The 23,152-nt window shown below is 52.0% G+C and overlaps 1 protein-coding gene across 3 annotated transcripts in view; it reads right to left on the bottom strand.

Annotated features, from left to right (window-relative positions):
- PRKAG2 (protein kinase AMP-activated non-catalytic subunit gamma 2) overlaps positions 1-6,471 on the bottom strand; it is a 215,863-nt gene extending 209,392 nt beyond the window's left edge. Inside the window, exon 1 of one of the 3 annotated variants that reach the window (XM_041002353.1) lies at positions 5,869-6,471. In XM_041002353.1, coding sequence (XP_040858287.1) covers positions 5,869-5,982 — 114 coding nt within the window. In that variant the 5' untranslated portion in view covers positions 5,983-6,471. The remainder of the gene's footprint in view (positions 1-5,868) is intronic. The other 2 variants (XM_041002351.1, XM_041002352.1) reach the window with 2 other exon arrangements.
- Positions 6,472-23,152: the final 16,681 nt, after the last annotated feature.

Raw genomic sequence — 23,152 nt, 5'->3', positions numbered from 1 at the left:
TGGTATATTTAAAAGCACATGTCTGGCCTATAGCAAGGTTATCATTTAACCCTCTAATCTGATGACAATCATGCCTTCCCCTCCACCCTCCCCCATGGTATCTGAAACCAGCCAGCTCTGGAGCCTGCGATACAGAGGGGTGGCAAGGAGCAGGGTAGTTCCACTTCCTGCTCAGCTTCCAGAAGATAGGCTGGCAGGTCCCAAGCAACCCTGTGCCAGCTGAGCTAATGTGAAAACCTTCCATCCAACTCCACCCTATTCACATCAGCCATGCAAACAGCTACTGGGCCGCGGGCATGATGCCAACGCCATTAGCAAGGAGCAGAGGGGAAAACAAGGGAAGACCCAAATCTGGTGGGAAATGCAAAGAGCTGTGAGAAGTGGGGAGTGAAGACTCTCTGAGCATTGGCCCACCCTTTCAGGCACCAGTTCCCCCAGTACTGGTGCACATGGTTCTCCCAGGGCTGTGATGGGAATCTTCTGACAGCTGCTGTCACTAAGCTTTCACAGCAGGGTCACTGTTGGGTTAGGTTCTGGAAGCCCCATGGCCCCTGGCTTGTGGAACCATCCCTCTGGTCTCCGTTTTGGTCTTCATCTTCTTTCTCTGAGTATCTGTGTGCAGATGTCCCTCTTCTTACAGAGACCCCAGTCACCCTGTGGAGGGCCCATCCTAGTGGCCTCATCCTTACTGGGCTGCAGTTTGCAAAGTGCATACTCTCCAAGATGGTGGCTGAGGTCCTCAGCATCTCTTCCTGGAGGCTCACTATGCTTCTCTCTATGTCCTTCACACCTGGTGCAGTGCCTGGGATACTAACACAACACATCTACTGCTTCCTGTCCTGGCCCTAACCTTACCTCACGGAGCTCTGAGCAGTTCTCCAGCTCTCTGGTTCTTTACAAATGGAGACGTTTGGACCCCATGTTCTAAACTTCTGTCACTGCCCTGTTGTGTCCTTCTTCTTCCTTTCCCCAGCAGGAATGGAGATCGCCTTGGCACTATCTGCCCGCCTCCTGGGTTGCCCACAGACAGGATGGGGCCTCTGCCTCATAGAGAAGAGGCTGGGATCCTGGGATTACCAAGGGTAAATTGGTTACTCTTAGGAAATCATCAGTAACTTTGTTGCCAGGTCACAGTATACCTGGCAGGCACCCCAAATGCTGGCCAGTGGGGTCTGTAACAAACCATGAGCTGGCAGGGAGGGCTTTCTGTCAACAGGAAGTATAAAGAATGGAGATTAAATTATTTTCCTAGTGGAGGACAAAGATGAGCGAGAGTCTGATGAGCCATTCCAAGGCAGGTGAAAACATGTGGGTCCATGTGTAGTTTCTTTCCATAGACAGTGGGCACGGCCAGTTTACATTCCATTATTTCCTCTGCTTAAGCTGCCCAGCTGACCCCCAGGGGGTCCTTGAAGAATTCACTGTGATTGACCCCAAGGCACACAGCTTCTCTCTTGAGTGTCTCCTCTATTCATCTTACAAGCAAGGTCATTGTTAATGGCCTAAGCAAATGAAGGATTCTGTTCCACCATGGCTGCTCAGCACACTCAAGACACTGACAACATTTGGGGGTTATCCAGCCAATGGGCCCACCAACTTTAGAGAAATGGGAGACAACTCTGAGTGTTCCACAGGTAGGATGGTGCTAGCTGCTCACATCTGGGGTAAGAGAGGTGGGTACAGGGGAACAGGAAATTCAGGATCTTCAAGGTACCTGGAGCTCCATGCAGGAGATCCAGTGACATTCACAGAATGAAAAAGTATCTAGGAACAGCAAAGCCCTTGCAGCAAAATGAATGCACTCAAATGGAAGTTCTAGAGGATTCTCAAGTTCTGCAGATGCAGGCTGAGCAGGTGAGGAGGCCCTGGGCAGTGGACAGTGCTTCCCAGTAATGTCTGTAGCCCACGCAGAGTTTCAGTGCAGACCAAGTTGCAAGCCCTGAGTGGCGACCAGCAAGAATGCGCTAGTTTTGTTGGGATTTATTGAAGGAGAGAAGCTCAAAGAAAACAGAAAGAGTAATAGCAGGAGTACACAGAGAACCCTAAAAGTCTGGGATATGTGGAAGGATGATGTGCTGAACACACAATACCTCAGTTTGTTGCTCCTCTAAGGGAGAGGATGACCCAGGATCTACAGGTGCATGCATCCTTAGGCTGCTCTGCAGTGTTCAGAGACTTGGAATCATGAGGATCTTGAAATTCTTCGTTAACTAGGTCCCCAACAAAACTGGAAGCAGAGCAGGGGCAGCTCGGCAGAACAGAGGCCCAGATCTCACACGCACCATGATGGCCTGTATCGTCCGCCAGGTAACGGGAATGTGGCCACAGTGAGGGTGTTCCTCATGCGGGAATGAGACTGAAGCCAGGGAACTCAGTGCCAGGATTGTACCTCAAACCACTGAATGTATGGTCCTGAAAATGCCCAGTTCTGCCACCAGCCGAGTTGCCCAAGGGAGGTTGGTGACAACCTCAGAAGTGTCTCAGAAGAAGTGGGACCAGAGAGCCACTCCCCAACTGCCCGGAACCTCAGGAGTCCAGCACAACACTGCATTAATGAGTAGCCAGCTGGCATGCTGTGCCCACACCCAGGGAGCTTGCACACCTGCCCTGCAGGGAATATAACACCCTGGGATTTAACCCAGCAGCTCCAAGACAGCTCTGAGGATGCTCCATTCCTGGGAGCCAGTAACAGTCTATGCTAAAGGTATCTAAGAACGAAGGGTTGAGTCCAGAGTCCTCCTGTGTGGCCCAGCAGGTTGGTCCACATTGTTGACCCTGCTGGAGGTTGACTGGGGTGTGCATCTTTGTAAGCCAGATCTGCCTGCCTTGGTTGAATAATCACTCATTGAGATATCCTATCTCCATGATGGCTGGAAAAAGTGGAAATGATTGACAGATGTTAGACAGGCAGCAGAGACAGGCTGACAGGTAACAGACAGAAGGAATAACCCATGGGGACATAAGAAACGGATCGGGCAGGCCTGGAATGGATAGCTTTTCAGCCAAGCAGGCCTATGAACTACCTGGGAAACAATGCATGTCCTTTCCTTAGAGACTGCAATTCAACTCAGCTGGGCTGAGATCTAGATATACATACACATATAATAATTATTTATACATCTTCGCTTGAAAAGCAGGAAAAGAACAGACACCGAATGAGAGAGAGAACGCATGCGTTCTATTTGCTGGCTGGCTCTTCCTAATGCCCTCAACAGCCAGGGTTGGACCAAATTGCAGCCAGACTGCCATCCACGTGGGTGGCAAGGATTGCAGTACAGGAGCCATTGCCGGCTGCCACCCAACGTGCAAGTTAGTGGGGGGCTGGTCGCAAGCAGAGCTGAGATCAAGTTGATGAAGCAACGTCTTGAGCATTGCACTAAACATCCATCCCAGATTTCCTATTTGAAGCCATCACTGCGAGACTACCCTGAGACCCAGAAAGGAAGATCTTTCCTCTGCTGGTTCACTCCCCAAGTGGCCACAATAGCCGGAGCTGAGTTGATCCGAAGCCAGGAGCTTCTTCCAGGTCGCCCATGCGGGTGCAGGGTCCCAAGGCTTTTGGCTGTTCTTGACTGCTTTCCCAGGCCACAAGCAGGGAGCTGGATGGGAAGCAAGACCTGCCAGGATTAGAACCGGCACCCATGTGGGATTCTGGCACGTGCAAAGTGAGGACTTTAGCCACCAGGCTAATGTGCTGGGCAATAGTGCCTTCCCCAACGCTTTCTTCTGCAGGAAATGGGTTTCCACATCCCCAGACCAACTGCCCTAGCCCCCTGGGGTGTTCAAGTACCCCACAAGCTTGCTCCCATGCCTCCCTTCTGCCACCACCCCTCCATCTCTAAGTCTGCAGTCGCTCTGAACACATCCGCCCACAGTTGCCTGTCCTTCATTCTCCTCCACGAGCAGTTGCTGTCTGCATTACTCATCTTATGACCCTGGATCATTGGCTGGCACGTATCTGGCAGCCTTATCTTCCGGGCTGGATTGTCAATTCTCACCAAGCCTGGCATAACCACCGATGGATGACTACTGGGGGTACACGACGGGACCACCAACCACCGAAAGCATTCTGAGGTCGGGACCACACCCTCTCTCCTTCAGCTCAGCTCTCCTCGTAACTAAAGCATGGGGCACAGGGGCACACTCAGTGTAAGACCACTGAAAAACAGAATAAAGATAGAGGCGTTAGCCTGCTGACACTGCGAACAGCCACCTGGGTGACAAGCAGCAAGGAGGATGGCAGAGCGTCCCAGCCAGTATCCTCTTTCCTAGCTTGCACAGCCGGGTCACTCCACACTGCTCCTGACTTGGGTTCTTCTGCTACAGTCCTACCAGCTCCTGGCAAGAGCACCAGCCATGCCCCGCCCTCCACTCAGTGCATCTGGGATCTCGCTCCCTGTGGCCCCTGCACGGTCATGTTCCCTTCCTTCAGTGCTCTGGCATACATGTGACGGCCGCACACATTCGTGACACTTTAAACCGTAAAGAGCTTCCCAGTGAAGTGTTTCATCTCGGCATCCTTGGAAGGCAGGCAAAACGTGCGCTCTTTTCCTTCATTTGACAAATGAGACAAAGTGGGTGGTGAAACGGGTCACTTCAGGGGTCATTGTTAAAAAGAGATTTGTAGCAGCATCCTTCGGTTGACACATGTGGTTTTAAAACGCCTTGAATTTCCAAGGCAGATGGAAATACTACGTTTTTTGGGGGACAGATCCCTACTTCTGACACATTCAGGTCCTCTTCTTGGAGGTCACACACCGGCCATGGTCAGTCAATGACTGCCCAGGCCTCCCACCGTGTGCTATTGCCTGCGCTGGCCCCAGGCACCCCACTTTAAGCAGCTTCCTCCAAGAGCCCAGTGAAACCTCTGGATTTCCAGCCACTAAATCTTAGCCCCCTCATCCAAGAGTTAAACAGGTGTGCATAGCCCCCAAGAATGCTGGGGTGGGGGGAGAGAAGGGAGGAGCCAAAAAGAAATGCCGCAGTCAGCCAACACAGGAGTGGGGGGTCGTGGTGGAAATGGAGTCAGTCAGGGATGTGGCCGGAAGTATTAGCGAGGAGAGGTCCAGCAGCCTTCAGAGGAGGAGAGTGGGCCCGGCCCCAGGAGTGGGAACAAAACTTCTCCGAACGTCCTATTCTTGCCTCTGCCTGCACGTGCGCTTGTGGGTGTGTGGTCTGTGCCGTGTGTCTCTGTATCGCCAGTTCCTAGGAGGCGTGTGGACATTTACACGGTTGGTGGAGGCGTGTGTGTGTGTGTGTGTGTGTGTGTGTGTGTGTGTGTGTATTCCACCTCTAACCCACTGGGCCCCTCCTGGGAGAACACACACGAGCTGGCCATCTGCAGGGTCCCACCAGCCCCTCAAGCAGGACAAGGTCAACCCATAGACCGATCGATGTCGCCCAAAGTTCAGCCCTGGCTGCCGCGTGGCCCGGGCTGAAGTTCGCCGCCGCAACCTCGCATGGGTCAGGAGCCCCGAACCCCCAAACAGCACAGAGGCCCTAACTATGACCCCAGGAAACAGAACAAGCGAAAAGACTGCAGAGAGACAGAGGCCCCCTGCCCAGCCCGAGCCCCGAACCACTGTGGGGAGTGGAGGGGAGCAGGCATACTCAGCCCTCAGGCCCCAGCGCCGTCCCCACTCGCGCCCCTCCCCGGCGTCCCGGGCAGCCGCACGCGGGCTCCACCCCCGGAGCGCCTTTCTCTGCAAAACAACAAGACGCGCCGCCGCCCCCTCCCCCGCCCCATCCCGGGCACCGCCCAGCGGGCCCCCCGCCGTCCAGCGCGTGGGGCAAGAGAGCAGGCGCCTGGCCCCGGGGGGACCTACGGCCACACACGGGGCACGCGCGTCGGGCGGCCCCGGCACTCACCGGAATGTGCACGCGCAGCGAACGCCTCTTCTGCTGGGCATTTTTCTTGCCGCCGCTCCCGCCCGGGCAGCAAACATCTTTCTTCTTTTTGGTGTCCATGGCCGCACTTCCCATAACTTTAAGTACAAGTTTAATCGCTGCGAGCCGTCCCTGGGATCCGGCCCGCTGCCGCCGGCCCCGCAGCCGTGCGCGTCTTATCGCAGCCCTTGCACTCCGAGACGCCTCGTGGGGACTTCCGCGCGGCAGGAGGGTGGGGCAGGTAACCCGCGGTCGGCGGGCAGCGCGGAGCGCAAACGTCCTCCTTCTACGGAGTCGTCCGATGCCAGATCAAAGTGGAAGCCCGTCCTGGGCTGAGCTCTCGCAGGGTCACCAGCCGTGGAGGTCTCCTGCTGAGTGACAAAGTTTTCTTCCTTTTGCAAAGCCAAGCAACATTTTCCACCCTCTCGGCTCCTCCCCCGTATTCCCAGAGGTAAACCGAAAGGCAGGTGCAATTAAAAACACCAATCTGCAAAACAACCCTCCTCTGCTAGTGCGTGGAAGTGGAGACTCTGGTGCGAGCGAGACGGTGGGTGCAGAAATGCCATGCTGGGCCGCAGAATAAAGCCGCCCGGAGCCTGGAACTAGGGCCGTCCTCTTTTCGGAGCGAGAGGGAGGGCAGGAGGGGAAGAGGAGGTGCAAAGGCGAATACTCTTCGCAATTGGGCTATCGCGGGACGGCCAGCACGCGTGCTGGCGGCAGCCCGCGGGGTCCTGCCAGCCCCGGGCCGCGCGCCCGGAGCCCCGCGGGCCCCTCACCCCGCGCCACGCCGCCATTCCCGGGGACTGAGAGGGGACCGCGAGGGGCCGGGCCTGGCTCGGACGCTGGCTGGGGCGCGCGGTGAACAGGAAGTGCGCGGGGCGAAGCGCCACTGTCCGGGTCGCGGCGCTCCAGCCCCTCGCTGCCGGCTGGCTTTTGCTCCATTTCTTGTTCCAGGGTCTGTTGGCGCCTGGTCTCCCGGAATTACGCACTCGCGCCGTGTCCCCGCAGCGCCGGGAAGCCCTGGCCCACGGGTCCCCGCACTAACTAGCACGTGTTTCACCCCGCACCGAGAGCAGTTCGTGTGCCGCGGGACGGCTCAGGGTGTGCCCCGCTCCCATCACCCGGCCCTTGCAGGCATATCCAAAGTCGCGCAGTGGGTCCGCTCTGAGTGCGCATCTTGGCACTGCGGGAAAATGCGGCGTTCCAGAGATTGCTGAAAAAAGGAAAAGGCAAGGCAAGGGGCCGGAAAAGCGGGGAGAACGCTATGCGGGAAGCCACCTTCCGTTTTGAACTGCCAGGTTGCTGTTCTGGCACCGCTCGCTGTTTGGGGGCTGGGGATTCGCGGGGTGACATCTCTCGGGTGCGTCCCAGGGTACGACCTTTGCACCTATGTAGACGAAGTGAGGATGGCTGTTCCCTGCTCTAATATTAACGATTCGAGCTCTCAGAATGCTGACGTCAACTCAGCTGCCTCGCGTCATCAGTAATGCAGGGAGGTCACCCAGCCAGGGGATGCGACCGCGGTCGCTTGGGGGCTGGCGGCACATACTGCCAGGGTTCGCCTCTGGGGACATCCTTCAGGAAAGGGGCATGGCCCCACCCAGCAAGAAGCGACCCACGCTGCAGCCGGCTTTCCCATTTCCTTTTCCTCTGCGTGATTTGGCAGCTTGTGTGCACTGCCTGCAGTGAGGGTTGATCCCTGGATCGAGGGAGTAGATGTACGAGGACTTTATATTCTCTCTGCCCTCCACCCCCCAATCCAAGAAGAAGCCAGGCTGAAAGGTGCTCCCACGGCCAGAGCGGCTAGGGATGGGGGAGGGGAGGAGCATAGATGCCTGAAGGCCAACAGGAACCAGCCAGGTTTCATGGCAGGGGAAGCTGCCTGGCCAGCTAGAGGATTTCCAGAGGCTCATCAAGTCCGTGTTATTCTGCTCAGTGCCACCAAGTGCACATCCAAAGGCAGGCGCTTAACCTGCAGGATGTGACTTTAAGGACCAAGGGCACCCATGCTCGCGCACTGTCTGCAACAGATCACAGCATCCAGTAAGCATGGGATTCCAACCGGTGATGGGGCCATCGGAAGGGAGAGCGCTGGGAAGGATTTCTGAGGAGGAAGGGCCACTGGTTTTGCAGATGCTAGATTTTCTTTATGGGCTATTTTCAGGGAGTGTTACCATGCGTGCATTGTTATCACTGATTCTTTGAAACATGTACAGTCACCCATCAATAAAGCAATTTGGAGAGTACATTTTTTGGGTTCATTTTTTTGGAGAGTACAAATTTTACTGTGTTAGGATCCCAAATTAAAGCATTTTGCTACATTGCCTCATTTTAAGAACTGTTGCTTCTTTTAGTGTGTGTGTGTGTGTGTGTGTGTGTGTGTGTGTGTGTGTGTGTAACAGAAGACAGAGCTTCCATCTGCTGTTTGCTTCCCAAACACTGGGGCTGGACCAGACGGGAACCCCAAGCACTGAGCCGACTTCCACTGCTCTCCCAGGCCCTTGGCAAGAAGCTGGATCAGAAGTGAAGCACCCAGGACAGGAAGTGGCTCACCCCTATGGGCTGTGAGTTTCACAGCTAGATGCTTTACCTGCTGTGCCGCAGCATGAGCCCTTTCTTAGAGATGATGTCATAAGATATTTACCAGAGATGTTTGGTTTTTCTTCTGAAAAAAAAAAAAAAGTAATGATAATTGGTGGAATCTTAGAATGGAGAGAAGGCAGAAACTTTATCTTGGGACAATCTACAAAAATCTCTTTCTTCCCCTCCACCCTGAGCTGCAGACAGATTTTACAAAGAAACAGAGAGAGGAGGTACAGGGTCCCAAGGACTTGGGCCATCCTCCACTGTTTTCCCAGGCCATAAACAGAGAGCTGGATCGGAAGTGGAGCAGCAGGGACTAGAACTTGTGCCCATGTGGGATGCATGCACCAAGAGCTGAGGATTAATGTGCAGCACCACCACATTGGCTGCACACACAGTTATTTTAAGCAGTAGCCAAATGTGAATTTCCCCGGCAACACTCCTATACAATGACCCCGGGCAGCCGTTGCTCCTGAATATTCTGTTTCTGCCTCCAAATTAACATCTGCTGAACAAAGCAAAACAGTGACAACTCTACAAAAAGACAGTGCAACTGACTTTGCCTTTTGCCTAGGGCTCTTATACTGTTCCACTCGTCACTGTTACCAGTCCTCCTGACTCAATGTAAAATTCTGAAATCTGAGGAAATATTGCATTGATTGTTGCTTATCTTGCGGGCTGAGTTTGGGGACATCTTCTTAGATTGTACATCCAGCCCCCTGGTCTCCTGTCCTTCCTGCAACTGCTGTAAAGATGAGACTATGAGGCTTCCCAGCCCAGAGAATGTTTCATTCAGATAAGGTAATTTAAGTGCTGGGCCCAAGGTCAAGGTCCACAGCCCAAGTGAGAAGCAACATACAAGAAAGGCAAGGGTTTATGTCAAGGAAATTCTGAACAGAGCCTATGGAAGGATCCTGGTGCTTTCATTTCACTTAGCCTAATTTTTCAAGCATACTTGTTCCCCTATGTCCCTCCAACTCCCATTTTGTCTATTAGTCCAGCATATTGGATCTCCAACACTTTCTGACAGGTCATGGGTGTGGGGTCCACCCTTACCCTCTGCACATGGATTATTCCAGTTAGGGGGAACCTTGGTAGCCTGTGGACAGGGATCTGTGACTGCCGTGTCCCCATGCCCAATTGTGAAATCCTCTGCACTGGGGAAACCACCTGTGACATCCCAGGCACAATATTGGGTGTTCCATAGTGATGAGCTAATTTCTATTAAAACGCTCTAGGAGAACCACCTAGCCCCTTCGCATAAAGAACAAGAAAACTACTTGCTGCAAAGGTTTTGATATCCACTTACGCTGATCTGACCTGAATGGCAACACTTGAAAAGCTGATTCCTTTCTTCTTTCATAAGTGTTGCTCAAGCCTTCAGGATTGCCTTTGCGGGGAAGGCCCTTGAGCCAACTGTGGAACACCCCAGCTGCCTGGGTTCCTTTCCCGTGATACACGGAGTCGCTGAGCACATTGGTCCCACATTCCGGAAGGCAGAGATTCAATCTCAGGCAAAAGTCACCTCTTTGCAACAAGGTCCAGACTCAGCTCTCCTCTGTGAATGCTTTGGTATCGTTGGATACCAAGCGAAAGAGGGCATTACAAAATGGGAGCAAAGAGCCACATTGCAGGTTTTATTTTCCTGTAAGCATGGACACTGATTGTGTAACTTTGCCCTCTGATGGACACTGAGCTATTAACATTGATCCACAGAGGAGGAGGAGCCAGAGCCCAGGGCTATAGGAAATGCAGTCTTGAGGTAGCACAGGTCTTGGATGCCCTTTACCAGTCCTTTGGGATTTTCTGCGGTCCCTGTGACCGCCACCTGCCCTTCATCCATCATGCCAAGCGATCCTAAAGCAGGCCCAATCATGAAATCTAAGAAGTGCCCAGGATTTGGGTGAAAGTGAACTGTGGGGCCACATTCTCCCAAGTGACAGCCCTGTGGTGTGTCCCCTCCTCTAGGGAGCTGCCCGTATTTGACCAGTTCTGTGCTTACGCATGCTCAGCACTTCTGCAGAATGGCAGATTCAGCAAGCAGGGCATGTGTGACCGTGAAGAGGTACCTGCTTAATAAAAGCTGCCGTAATCTCAGTGACCCTGCTGCTTTTTAAGCAACATCAGCTTGGAGTGAAACCTTGGCTTCCGGCACCAGTGGCCTTCATAACTGTCCCCCAGTGTGAACCATGGGCTTTTTGTTCTGGTCATGCACTGGGGTGCCAAGCTCGGACTCCGTAGGTTGCAGCACTGGGCTGCAGGTCTTTGGGTACTGGTTCTTAACTTTGTGCTGAGCTTTGAGCATGGAATACATGTATGGAGAAATCAGTATTACCTGAACAGGGCTCAAGACTGACTCCCAACCTCCCAATCACCCACCCATTCACTGCACCACAATTAATAATGCTTTTTAAATAATCTCTTAGTAAATTAAATGGCTTTGGCAATTATACTGGTCTCCCTGTTCCTGTATTGTACCAACTTGCATGGAAGAATATACCTGAAGGGAAGGTCTGGCTAACTAACACCAGGATTATTGTCATGTGACTTGTAACTGGTAATTAGATCTGGCCTCTGGAACAAATGCCAGCTAGTGTTCTCAACAAGACTCCAAAGATAGATAGATAGATAGATAGATAGATAGATAGATAGATAGATAGATAGATAGATAGATAGATAGATAGATTTTCGTCCATCTGGGTTGGCAGTATTTGAAGAAGATAGAGCTGGGGCACCAGCTGGATTTCCAGGTGCACCCAGGCCTGGATCCCACTGGGGAGACCCTGTGAGCACCCTGATTCTCACAGGAAGCTGTGGCTCTCCCTCAGACCCAGCCAAAGCCAGGCACAACCTTTCCCGACTCCATCTCTGTCCCTGCAACTTAGCACTTTAGCTCACAGTCAATATGTGCCCATTTGGTGCAGAGATAAAGCCCATGGAGTTGTTTTAGTTCAAGGACTCTGAGCACACAGGGTGAGCCTCAAGGGCATAATAATTTTTGACATCTCTCCTTATGCCAAGTGAGTCAAAAGTATTCAGCAAAATGTTCCTAAATGTAATTCTTAAAAATGGCATGAAGTAAGATCTGAGCTGTGGGCTTGCACAAGGTCCTTTCTGATTATTGTAACACACTCCCAATGGTACCACTGCGCAAAAAGCCATGCCTTACTTGTTCACTGACCCCACTCATTGTAGCATTTTAACCCCTTGGGTCAAAAGTAAAGCATAGTTGCAGAGTTCACTGTCTTTTGACCTGCATAAGAGAACATTTTCCTGTCATTGAGAATGTATTCACCTGTGGCCCAAGGGTTTCTGAACATTTGAGGGACTGGATGCAGAAGTTTCAGTGAGCAACTGTGGTTCCTGAGCAGGCTGGGTGAGGGCGTGACTGCCCATCCATGGCGTGGGGTCAGGATTGCAGTGACCCACAGCCAGCACTGGGACTCCAGCGGGCAGGATGGAAGGAGCGTAGTCTTTTCATGGAGCTTCCAGGAGAATGTGCCTTCCACAGGCTCATGGGTTCCAGGGGCATCCTTTATCTATGCAGATTTAAGAAATGGATGCAACTTTTCACTGAGATGTTCACCCATACGTTGCCAGAGAATCGAATGGTCTACCCTCGCTCTCATAAGAGAATGGGTTGGCCAGCACAGGGATGTTGTTCAATCGTGCAGGGGTCTATTTTTGTGTGTCCCTATACCTCTGCTCTCAGAGCTACTCCCTGGCTTGGCTTCTTTTAGTTTTTGCAGGAACTATACTCCCAGGAAAAAAATATAAACAATGCTCCAAATTGATGCACATAAATAATACTCGAAATAACAAGGAACGATGTTGGCTTTGAGGAGCTTACTCATTTCTGAAACTGGTGTCTGGTTAGATTTGGCCAATGGGAGACTCTGGGAGGCACAGTTGCGTGGGATGAGGAGTGAAGGGGTTTCCGCAGCTCTTGTCTTACTTCAGGTGGCTCTGATCTTGGCTGTGGAAATCACTGCATGCTGGAGTAGAAGTGGACCGTGTAGTTAGTCTGGAGGAAAGGATTCTACGAGAGGTGCATGTGAAGTGCTAAAGCTTAGTGAGAAGAGAAACGGGAGATCACCTTGAGGTGTGACTGCATCTTCCCATCACAACATCTGCCAAGTTCTTTCCAGCTAAGGTCACACTCATAGCTGCTGTCAGAGTAGCACTTCCATGAGTTGTTGGGGGACACAGTTTAACTCCACAGAATGTGAGAGGCCAGCCTACCTGACTTTGGGGAGAGACACTACTGAGAAGGCTGGGGGACAGCTGTGAGGCAGGGGAGCTCTGGCAGGTCTTAGAGCAGGGTAAGGTGGTCCTGGCAACAGAGGTGGTGGCTCAGGTCTTTGCTCAAAGAACCTGTTGCAGTGTTGGTATGTCAGCAGTTGAGGGGTATATGGGCATTGGTTCTAATCCACACTGCTCCACTTCCCAATTCAGCTCCCCACTTGTAGCCTGGGAAAGCAGAGGACGATGACTCAGTCTTTGGGACCCTGCACCCATGCGGGAGACCCAGAAGAAACTCCTGGCTGCAGGCTTCGGATCAGTTCCGCCGCAACTGCTGCAGCCACTTGGAGAATGAACCAGTGGATGGAAGATCTTTCTGTCTCTCCCTCTCTCTGTACATTTAATTTCAAATAAAATAAATAAATATTTTATACATAAAAAAGACACAAATACACAGGAAGAAGTCCCTGTGTGGATGGAGGCTGGGCCTGGAGTGACACATCCACAAGCCAACGACGGCTGGCAACTGGACACAGGGGAAGTCGGGCAGCCTCCCTGTAGTCTTTGGGGGGAAGGTGGTCCTGCTGACCCAGCATATTTAGACTTCTGGTCCCAAGAGCTCTGAGAAGATGAAGTTCTGCAGTATTAGGCCTTGTGGCTTGTACTGCTTTGTGACAGCCACCCCGTGTTTCTCAGCCATTGCTCTGGTCCTGAGTGCCGGGCTCTCTCCTGTCTGGGACACTCTGCTCACCCCTGTTGCCGTCAAGGCCACATTCAGCCCACTCCCAGGAGCCGAGCTGCCCCTTGCCCCCCACACTATGCTCTCTGGCCAGTACCTTCTTTGCCTGACTTCTTTTTTATAGCTCATCTTACTCCCTACAAGAATTTTAGGCACTGGTTGCTCCCGTTGGCTGTCGAGAAGTTTCTTGCTGTCCTAATTTTTCAAGACTGACTCGACTGTTTATTTTGGGAGCTACACAGTCTCAGACCTCAGGCCTCTGAGCACCAACAGGCCTTAGCATGAGGTTTCCAGGACACCACGGTACACATCACATAACACCAGCTTCCCTGGGACCAGCCCACCTTCATCTGTGGGCTCCAGGCAGCCAGTACCCAAGCAAGGCTCTTTCTTGAATCCTGAAAATGTCTGCTCATCAAGGATGGACTTGTCACTCAAACAGCCACATCCCTCTGAACTAAGGCAAAACCCGGAATGGGCGGAGGTGCTTGAGAAGAGCCCCATATGTCAACCTGCCAAGCTCCGAACTCTCCAGCTGCTGCAATGGCTCAGCAGAAAAAAAAAAAGTGAACGCTAGAGCTTGCCACTGGAAAGCCATAGAAAGGGACCAGGAGGACTCATTTCATTTGTAAATTACAGGTTACTGGCGTTCAGCATTTCAGTGGCCCAGTAAGCTAATCTCATACAGGCACCAGTTGATGAACCGGCTGCTCCATTTCCACCCCAGCTCTCTGCGTATGGCTTGGGAAAACAGTGGAGGATGGTCCCAGTCCTTGCGATCTTGCACCCACGTGGGAGACTCGGAAGAAGCTTCTGGCTCTGGGTCAGCTCAGCTCTGGCCGTTGGGGTCATTTGGAGAGTGAACCAGTGGATGCAAGACTTTCTCTGTAAAATTTGCCTTTCAAATAAACAAATAATCTTAAAAACAAACCAAAATCAAAAAATAAAACCCCTGAAGCTTCAAGCTTCCGTTTTCCTTAAAGGCAGAATAGCTTAAGTCGCCTTCAGGCCAGCGTGGCCTGGAGCTCTCACCACACAGAAGTCACTTGGGTCATTTGGCAGAGCTGCCTCTTAGGGAAGCTGCTAGGAGCATGGGGCTGCCTGGGGCCCCACTGGGCTCAGGCTGGGCCTCCTTCAGCCAGTCTGTGGCTTCTGGGAGGGTATATTGCCAGGGGCAGTGCCAGGGGGCAGCAGGCATGCTCAACTCTCATTACCAGGCGTTAGCTCCAAGGCCCTGCACTTTCCTCCCCTCTACTTATTGAGGGAGATACTGAGTCCAGAGTGGGAGGGTGACTAGTTCAAGATGGCAAAGCCTTGGAGAGATGCTGCCGAACAAACCCGCCCCGTTGTGTATCTCCACCAGAGCCATCAGGGCCTCCTGGATCCTGTGATCTCTGCCCGCCCCATCTTCCTGGTCCATGTGGTAAGCGTCCACCACGATTGGACCCTTTTATTTTATGGTTGAATCCCCGGAGGACACAGCATGTGGGGCAGGAGTGTGTCAGCTATCACAAGAGTGTCTTACAACCAGAGAAGCCTGGACAAACCAAGGTGCGGAGTTGCTGCGGCAGGCCACAAGCAGCAGGCTGGAGCAGAGGGAGGCCAGGGTGCGGGGACAGATCAGGGCCCATATGATCCTTCTGGGTCCAAAATCTGCCGTGGTGGACGCATCACATGAGGCCTGACTGGCCCCGCCCCGTGCAGGTCCAGCACCCTCCATGCAGGAAAGAGGTTGTGGGGTTTCCTTGCTGAGGACCAGGCCCCAGTCCTGGAAGAACCATCAGCAGGCCCGCTGTCATCCTTCTGTGTTAGCAACAGGTACCTGGGTGCCCGTTCCCAGTCCAAAGGGAAGGTTCCCTTCACACCTGTCTGCATTCACCTTTAAGGAGCTCCCTGCTGCCTCCCCAGCGTGGGGGCAGTTTCCCACCCCAGCAACGCTGTTCTAAGCAGCTTGCACGACTCATTGGGAGGACTAGAGTGCTGCCCCTCAGAGGCAGCATGGTGGGCAGTGAGGTGCAGCCTGGCCCTGCAGTGCTAGGCTGGTTCTGCCATCTCTTGCCTCCTCCCTGTAGCAGTGCTCTTCTGTGCTCTGGCAATTCCTTCTTGTGGAAATCAGTCTGTGTATGTGTAATTCCACCCTTAAGATCAGAACCCCACCGGGCACAATGGCTCCACGGCTAATCCTCCCCCTTCAAGCACCACGATAACATGTGGGTGCCAGTTCATGTCCTGGTGGTCCCGCTTCCATCCAGCTCCCTGCTTGTGGCCTGGAAAGGCAGTAGAGGACGGCCCAAAGCCTTGGGACCCTGTACCTGCGTGGGAGACCCAGAAGAAATTCCTGGCTCCTGCTTTTGGATCGGTTCAGCTCCAGCCATTGTGGCCACTTGGGGAGTAAACCAGCGGACAAAAAGATCTTTCTCTCTGCCTCTCCTTCTCTCTGTAAATCTGCCTTTCTAATAAAGTAAATAAATCTTAAAAAAGAAGAAGAAGAATCAAACCCAGTGTAATCATAGAGAGGAAGAACACTGTTGGCCGAACAGGCAGGTATCTTCCCCTTGCACTAGCCCTATTGGCCCTATTGTTAGTTTCCGTGATCTCATGAACTAAACCAAGACAAACACTCATTAAGGAGTTAATTATTCAGCCCCAAAGGCATGCAATTTCCCTGTGGCTGGAGCTAGGCGTGTTTTCTGGAGGCCCCAAAGGGGGGTGAGGGGGAAAGACAACTTACTACAAACAGGAAAGGCCAGGGGTCTTCCCATGGAACACAGTGACCCCTAACCTCCCAGCAGGAGCCGACACCCCACTGCCTCCCCCATGCGGTCTGCTGGGCAGGTGCTCTCAATCCACTTCTGGCCTTGACCGTGTCCTTCAGCTGTCCTGTCAGCAATGGGGAGGAGGAGATTGAAACGCATGGGAATTAAACACCAGGATCGGGATCACATGAGTAGCCCTAATGGCCAAGCCAGACTCCCACAGGCCTGGTGGAGCTCTGCAGCTGCAGGGAGGGTCTCCAGCTGAGGCGTCTCATGTTAGACCACCGACCTCAAGCCCAAGTGGCCCCTACAGGGCTGGGGATCCCAGCAGGTTACAAGTACATGCTGGCCTCTCCCATTCCCAGCTGACAACCTCAAGCTCTATTTCCCAGACCCAAGGGAGCTCTCACTTGGCCCCAGTCCCATTGGCTGTGTCACCTTGCCTGATAGTAGCCATCCATGTCGGTCACAGGGTCATCTTCTTCCCTGCCACATGCCACCCTTCACCACTCTTCCCTTCCTTTCCTGAAATGGTTCCTTCCTTTTTTCTTTTTGTTCAGTGTGGCTATCCATTGGAAATACCTGGAGGGTTTTTAAGGATACACATGGGACCCTCTCCCTAAGTGCTGACATCCCAGCAGGCTTAGGAGACTGAGAGCAACCCACTGTTCCTTCGCACAGCAAAGCTATCTCACACGCCCTGGAGAGCCACACGCACGCACCCCTAAAGCTCCTCTTGAGCCCACACCCTTTACAACAAACTGCAAAGCTCTCTCTGGCCCTCCTTCCTCTCACTTAAGCCTGCTTTTTCTCACCAACCCCTCCCCCAGCAGGACTTGTCTGCCAACTGGAGAATCTGGCCACCCACATGGTGGCTCGGTCCACCCTCCGTCCTGTGCTGCTGTCTCCCAGCAGCCCTGGCTCACTGAGCTCTCCCTCCTTGGAGCACTTCCTCACGTTGGCTTCCTGATGTCCCTGGAACTGCTGATGTTATCCTCTGGACTGGGGTTCTCCCAGACTCCCACAGATCCAAGCACCTGCTTGGCATCTTCACTTGGGTGACTTGTGGACATCCCAGACTGCAGTGTTGGCCTTCCTCCTCACCCCAGCCTTTTCCCTGCTCTGCCTCTCTCACTGGGGCCTCTCCAGCTCTTCTGAGACTCAAGCCCACACTGAGCGGTGCCCAGATGCTCAACTTCCTCCTGCCTGATTTCCATCAGGGAGCCCAGGCAGTCTTGCTAACACAGTCAGAACAGCACGGTTTGCCCCTCCCCTGTGCCAACAGCATCCATGCTGCATCCCCTGTCACCTGGCAACCAGTCTGTTTCCATCACGCACAGCCCCATGATTGACTCTCAGGGTAACAGGGTACTACCATAGCCCTCCAGAGACGCCTCATCTCACTCAAGCAGAAGCCAGCATCCTCACAGCCACCTCCCAGGCCATGAGGATCTGCCCTCCACTCCTGCCTGACCCTGTCTTCCACCACTCATTCTCTTCCTTATCTTTCTTGATCCCAGAATCAGCTCAGCCCTAGGGCCTTCACACTGGCCTGTGCTTTATCCAAGTACTTGGTGAATTACTTTCCCTTTTCTTCTAGTTCCCCACACAAAGCCCTCTTGGCAGTGAGTTCCTCCCTTCTTCCCTGGGGCTTCCCTACAAATTGCTGACAATAGAAATTGGGATGTGAAAGGCAACAGTTAGTGCCCTGGGGCTTGCCATGTAGCACAGCCTGTAAGCTGGGAGATCTCCTGGGAGATCTGGGCCCTAAATTGTTAGATCTTGTTATAAGCCACCTTTGATCGCTAACCCCCATCCCTGTGTCTTTCCTCTGCCCCAGTGAAGAAGAGGGGATAACACGGTTATCTCGCGTGTCAGCCACTTGCAGTGTCTCTGGTCTGCTCCCCTGTGAGCTTTCTCCTGCCTTTCCCTGGCTTTCAGGGTCAAAAACAAGATGTGCAGCTCGTTAGTCGGTGATTGGGCTGGTATTTCCAGCGAAGCCCTGATAGTCAGTCATCACCATAACAACCATTCCCTTTCCGTTCCAAGGAGATGGTTCAGTCTGTCAGCCAGCAATGCAAGCTGCACTCTTCAACCACAGCCTAAAATGGTGAGACTGCGGGACCATCTCCCAGGATGGTGAGCAAAAAACCATAGCTCCCCCTCCAAGAAAGGGAGAACTCAGGGCACATTCACCCCTGAGCGCCATTTGATCCTGGAAAATCTCACTGGCGCTCATGGCTCCTCTCCTCCCTTCCTTCCATTCCCTCGCACCCACACTCACCTTACTTTTACCATGATTTTGTAAATACACTAGAGGAAAGATTAGTGTGCAGATAAACTCAGGAATGAGCAGTTTGGAATGTTCCGGAAATTCTAACAAGCGTGGTTTGCACTGGAACACACGGAGACATCGGGGTAGGCTGGAGGAAGGACTTTAGGGCCATGCAGACACTGCGTGGGCTCCAGCTCTCCCAAACGCCAGCAGTGTTTTGAACAAGGTCAGCAGTCACCAACCTCAACTGAGAAAATATTACCATTTTACACACCCAGCATGTGAGCAAAATGAAGGTGGCTTAACACAAAAGCAGGCGGTAGGTGTTCCTAACCTGGCAGCAGTGAAGAGGCGGGAAGGAGGTGTTTCTACACCACCTGTGGAGTTTGGGTTTTGGTCTGGTGGTGGTAAGTCTGGACAATTTAAAACTGTGGAACGGTAGTTGGTGGTAGAGGACAGCTAAGTCACAGAGAGGTGGGAAAAAGTTGCTGGAGACCACACAGTGATTAGGCAGCAGAGAGGAGGCAAGCTCCCTCCCCTCACCTCCGTAGTGGTTGTTCTCTCTCCAACTGAGCAAAGAGGAAGGCTTTGAACACCAAGAAAATGTCAGGGATCACAGAAGAAATGACTGACTTCCAACGGGAAGCCTCGACTTGGCCTTGGCGATTGCGCTGCTGAGAACCGAAGAACTGAGGTGATTTGCATGTTCCTCAACAGGACTGACCCCCCGGACCCTGTGCAGGGCTGACGGCAGATCTCCAATGCCACCTACTTGCACAAGGCACAGTGCAAGTGAGTCATCGGATGGAAGATCTTTCTCTCTCTCTCTCCTTCTGTATATCTGACTTTCCAATAACAATCAATAAATATGTTTTTAAAAAATACTTGTGACAGGCCCGGCGTGATGGCGCAGTGGTTAAGGTCCTCGCCTTGCATGCCTGGAATCTTATATGGGCACCGGTTCTAATCCCGGCAGCCCTGCTTCCCATCCAGCTCCCTGCCTGTGGCCTGGGAAAGCAGTCGAGGACAGCCCAGGGCTTTGGGACCCTGCATCCACGCAGGAGACCCGGAGGAGGCCTGCATGTTGTCCTGCGTGTATGGAGTTCCGGAGTAGCACAACGAAGACAGAAAACAATTCCAGAGGAGGGGTAGAGAAGGGGTTGACTGGGAAGGAGCATGATGGAACTTTTAGGATGATAGCCATGGTCTATAGACCGGCGTGTACACTTCGTAAAATGTACACTTAATATTTGTACATCTTATGCCCAGTACAGTAGCCTAGTGGTTAAAGTCCTCGCCTTGCACATGCCGGGATCCTATATAGGCACTGGTTCTAATCCCAGAGGCCCTGCTTCCCATCAAGTTCCCTGCTTGTGGTCTGGGAAAGCAATCGAGGGCAGTCCAAAGCCTTGGGACCCTGTACATGCGTGGGAGACCCGGAGGAAGCTCCTGACTCCTGGCTTCGGATCGGCTCAGTTCCAGCTGTTGTGGTCACTTGGGGAGTGATTCATCGGACGGAAGATCTTCCTCTCTGTCTCTCCTTCTCTCTGTATATCTGACTTAAAAAAAAAAAAAAGATTTGTACATCTCATTGTGTGTAAATTTTACATCAAAAGAAAATAAACATTGTAGCTCTTAGTAAAGAGATATGCTTGCTGATGTACTGGTGAGAGAACGTGTTAGTGTCTGTAATTTACTTTGAAATATGTGAGAAAAGTAAGAAGAGTTAATGGCTGCACTGATGGATGCATTTGCGATAAAGTGAGGACTGTGAAGCAGCAATAACAGAATCAAAATGGTTCATACCAGGCAGTGTTTACTGTAAAGTTCTTCCAGCTTTGCTCTCTGTTTATTATTTTTTTTTAAGATTTATTTTTTATTTGAAAGGCCGGATTACAGAGGAAGGGAACGACAGAGAGACAGAGATAGATCTTCTGTCTTTTGGTTCATTTGCCAAACGGCCCCAACAGCCAAGGCTGGATGAGGCCAAAGCCAGGAGCCAGGAGTTTCATCAGGGCCTCCTAACGGTAAAAGGGTGAAGGGACTCAAGCACTTGGGTCATCTGCTGATGCTTTCTTCCAGGCCGTACCAGGGAGCTGGACTGGAAATGGAGCAGCCTGGGTTGGAACTGGCCCTCATTTGGGATGCCAGCCTTATAGGCAGAAACTTTACCCACTATACCACAATGCTGGTCCCAGCATTGTTTTTTTTTTTTTAATTAATGCATTTTATTTATTTCAAAAGCGGTGAAAAAGAGAGAGAGCTTCCACCCATTGGTTCACTCTCCAAATGTCTGCTAGAGTCACGGTTAGCCCAAAGTGGGATCAGGAACTAGAAACTCAGTCTAGGCACCCCCTGTGGGTAGCAGGGACTCACTTCCTTGAGCTGTCACCAGCTGACCCCGTGTGTGCATTAGTAGGAAATCAGAAAGGAAAGTGGAGGCAGGACTCACATGCACACGCTCTGAAATGGGACGACAGGGTTGATGGCTCAACTGCTGTGACAGACACCCATCTCCTGGAGCTTGAAAGTTTTCATCACTAAACACTGGCAGGTGCAGTTCAATTCTGGCACTATCTACCTAGAGAGAGAGAGAGAGTCTGATTGTACAGGCTAAAGTTTCAATCCCACCAGTCTGCTTCCCCCTCCCTACTTCAGATGTCAGCCATAAGGAAATATCATGCCTAAATTAAGACAGAAAGAGTCATTCTTTAACATCCACACTTTCCAACTTGCAGAAGTTCTTGTCCCAGATTTCAGATACAGCACTGAGAAAGGAGACTGTGGCACAAGGCACAGGCATGAGAGCGACTGTCAGTGAAATTTTAGTGAGAACTAGCATGGGGACAAATTTTCACATCTGTCCCCAATACAATCATCTTGAGTCTCCGAGTTTCTGTTCCAAGTTGGATTCATTTGGGTAATAATATCTCTTTCTGCTCTATGCACTACCACCTTGAGTCTGTACCAGGTGAAATTTTAAAAAATATTTATTTACCTGAAAGGAAGAATTACAGAGAGACAGCCAAGTAGACTGGCAGACAGAAATCTTCTGTCTACTGCTTCACCAAATGGCCACAAAAGCCAGGGCTTGACCAGGCCAATGTCAGGAGCCAAGAGCTCCACCTGGATCAGAAGTAGAGCAGCCAGGACACAAACTGGCACCCATATGGGATGCCAGTGTCCCAGGCAGTAATCTAACCTGTTATGCCACAGCACACAGGTTAGAATTCTTAAACTTCTCTCCCATTTCCTAATAATCTCGGTTTTCTCCTGCTTTATTGGCCCATCTTGATCCATGCTTCTCCCAGCTGTTGGTTTTTGTAAATATTGGGTAACCCTGTTGCTTGTTTACATTTCTGAATAAACACTAAAGCGATTAACGTCAACAGTCGGCCTGGGTTTCTTCCACGGTTGTAGGTATGCCTTCCTGCTTGGCTTCGCTCTAAATGGAAGTCTCATGCGCCTGGGTGTTGGGTGCTGAGCCACTGGCTTCTCTGAGGGTCACGATAGGGGGCAGGTTGTGATAGAAAAGAGTCATCAGAGAGGCATCGGTCTTTAATATATTATTGCTCAAATGGTTCAACTTAGAATGGAGACTCTGAGGCTCAAGACGATCATGCTGGAGACAGATGTGGACATTGGCTATCCGGTTCAGTGACAGGGTGAGGCCTGATCGCATTTTGTCATTCAATGAGAAAGCCCACGGGTCACTCCAGGAAAACAAAAAGCAACATCACACAAGAAACTCTTTGTTGAAAATGAAACAAACTTTGGCGTGGCATACCTCTGTGCAGTGCAGGCTATGAGAGAGAGAGAATACAGTTGACCTTGGCTCTGGGAGTAACAGCACTGGATGAGTCCAGCCTTCCCTGGCAGGTCCTAGCATCACTAGTGGTTCTGTTGTAGATGCTCAGAGTGGCTCGCCTGGTGGGCTGTCCCTCAGCATGTTGTTGCTTTCTTTCCAGTGGGCCTCGCTATTCTGCAGAGGTTGAAAAGCAAAACTCACACTTCCACATTCCCTTACAGCTGGACTCCTCTTCGGCCAATGGATACGCTTCGAGGCCGTGGACATGGGGCCGGAAGAGGCTTCTGCTTTTGGCAGATGAGCATGCTCACATGGCATTCTGTTGTTTCTTTTACCTCTGACTTTCCGGAAGCCATGTTAATGGCATCACTTTGCCAAGAGGCAGGACGTAAATCTGCAGGTTTTTCTGCTGGTTGACCTGGTGCACGGCGTGGGAGCCAGCAAAAGCATCAGGGGCAGTTTCCTGGTTCCTGTATCACATGCAGTCCAACTTCCTGGAGTGCACAGCCTCGTGTGCTCTGCCTTCCAGATGGTGCAGAGGTAGAAATGTCTTGAAATCATTTGTGAAAGTCAAACTTGAGCAGGGGCTGGTCTCTATCTGTGTGTGTAAAGGCATTGCGGTGTAACAGGTAAAGCCACTTCCTGCAATGCTGGCATCCCATTTGGGCACTGTTTGTTTCCTGGCTGTTCTATTTCCAAATCTGTTCCTGATGAATGGCCTGAGCAAAGCAGCAAAAGATGGCCCAACTATTTGGGCCCCTGCCAGGGAGATCTAGAGGAAGTTTCTGGCTCCTGGCTCCTGGCTCCTGGTTCCTGGCTCCTGGATCAGGCGAGGCTTTGAGCTGGTTGTTGTGACCATTTGG

Source organism: Ochotona curzoniae, unplaced genomic scaffold, assembly GCF_017591425.1.
Source record: "Ochotona curzoniae isolate NIBS_2020 unplaced genomic scaffold, NIBS_Ocur_1.0 scaffold_2476, whole genome shotgun sequence".
NCBI classification, from domain to species: domain Eukaryota; kingdom Metazoa; phylum Chordata; class Mammalia; order Lagomorpha; family Ochotonidae; genus Ochotona; species Ochotona curzoniae.
The sequence above is the reverse complement of the archived record's forward strand: the minus strand, read 5'-3'. Positions and strand labels throughout refer to the sequence as shown.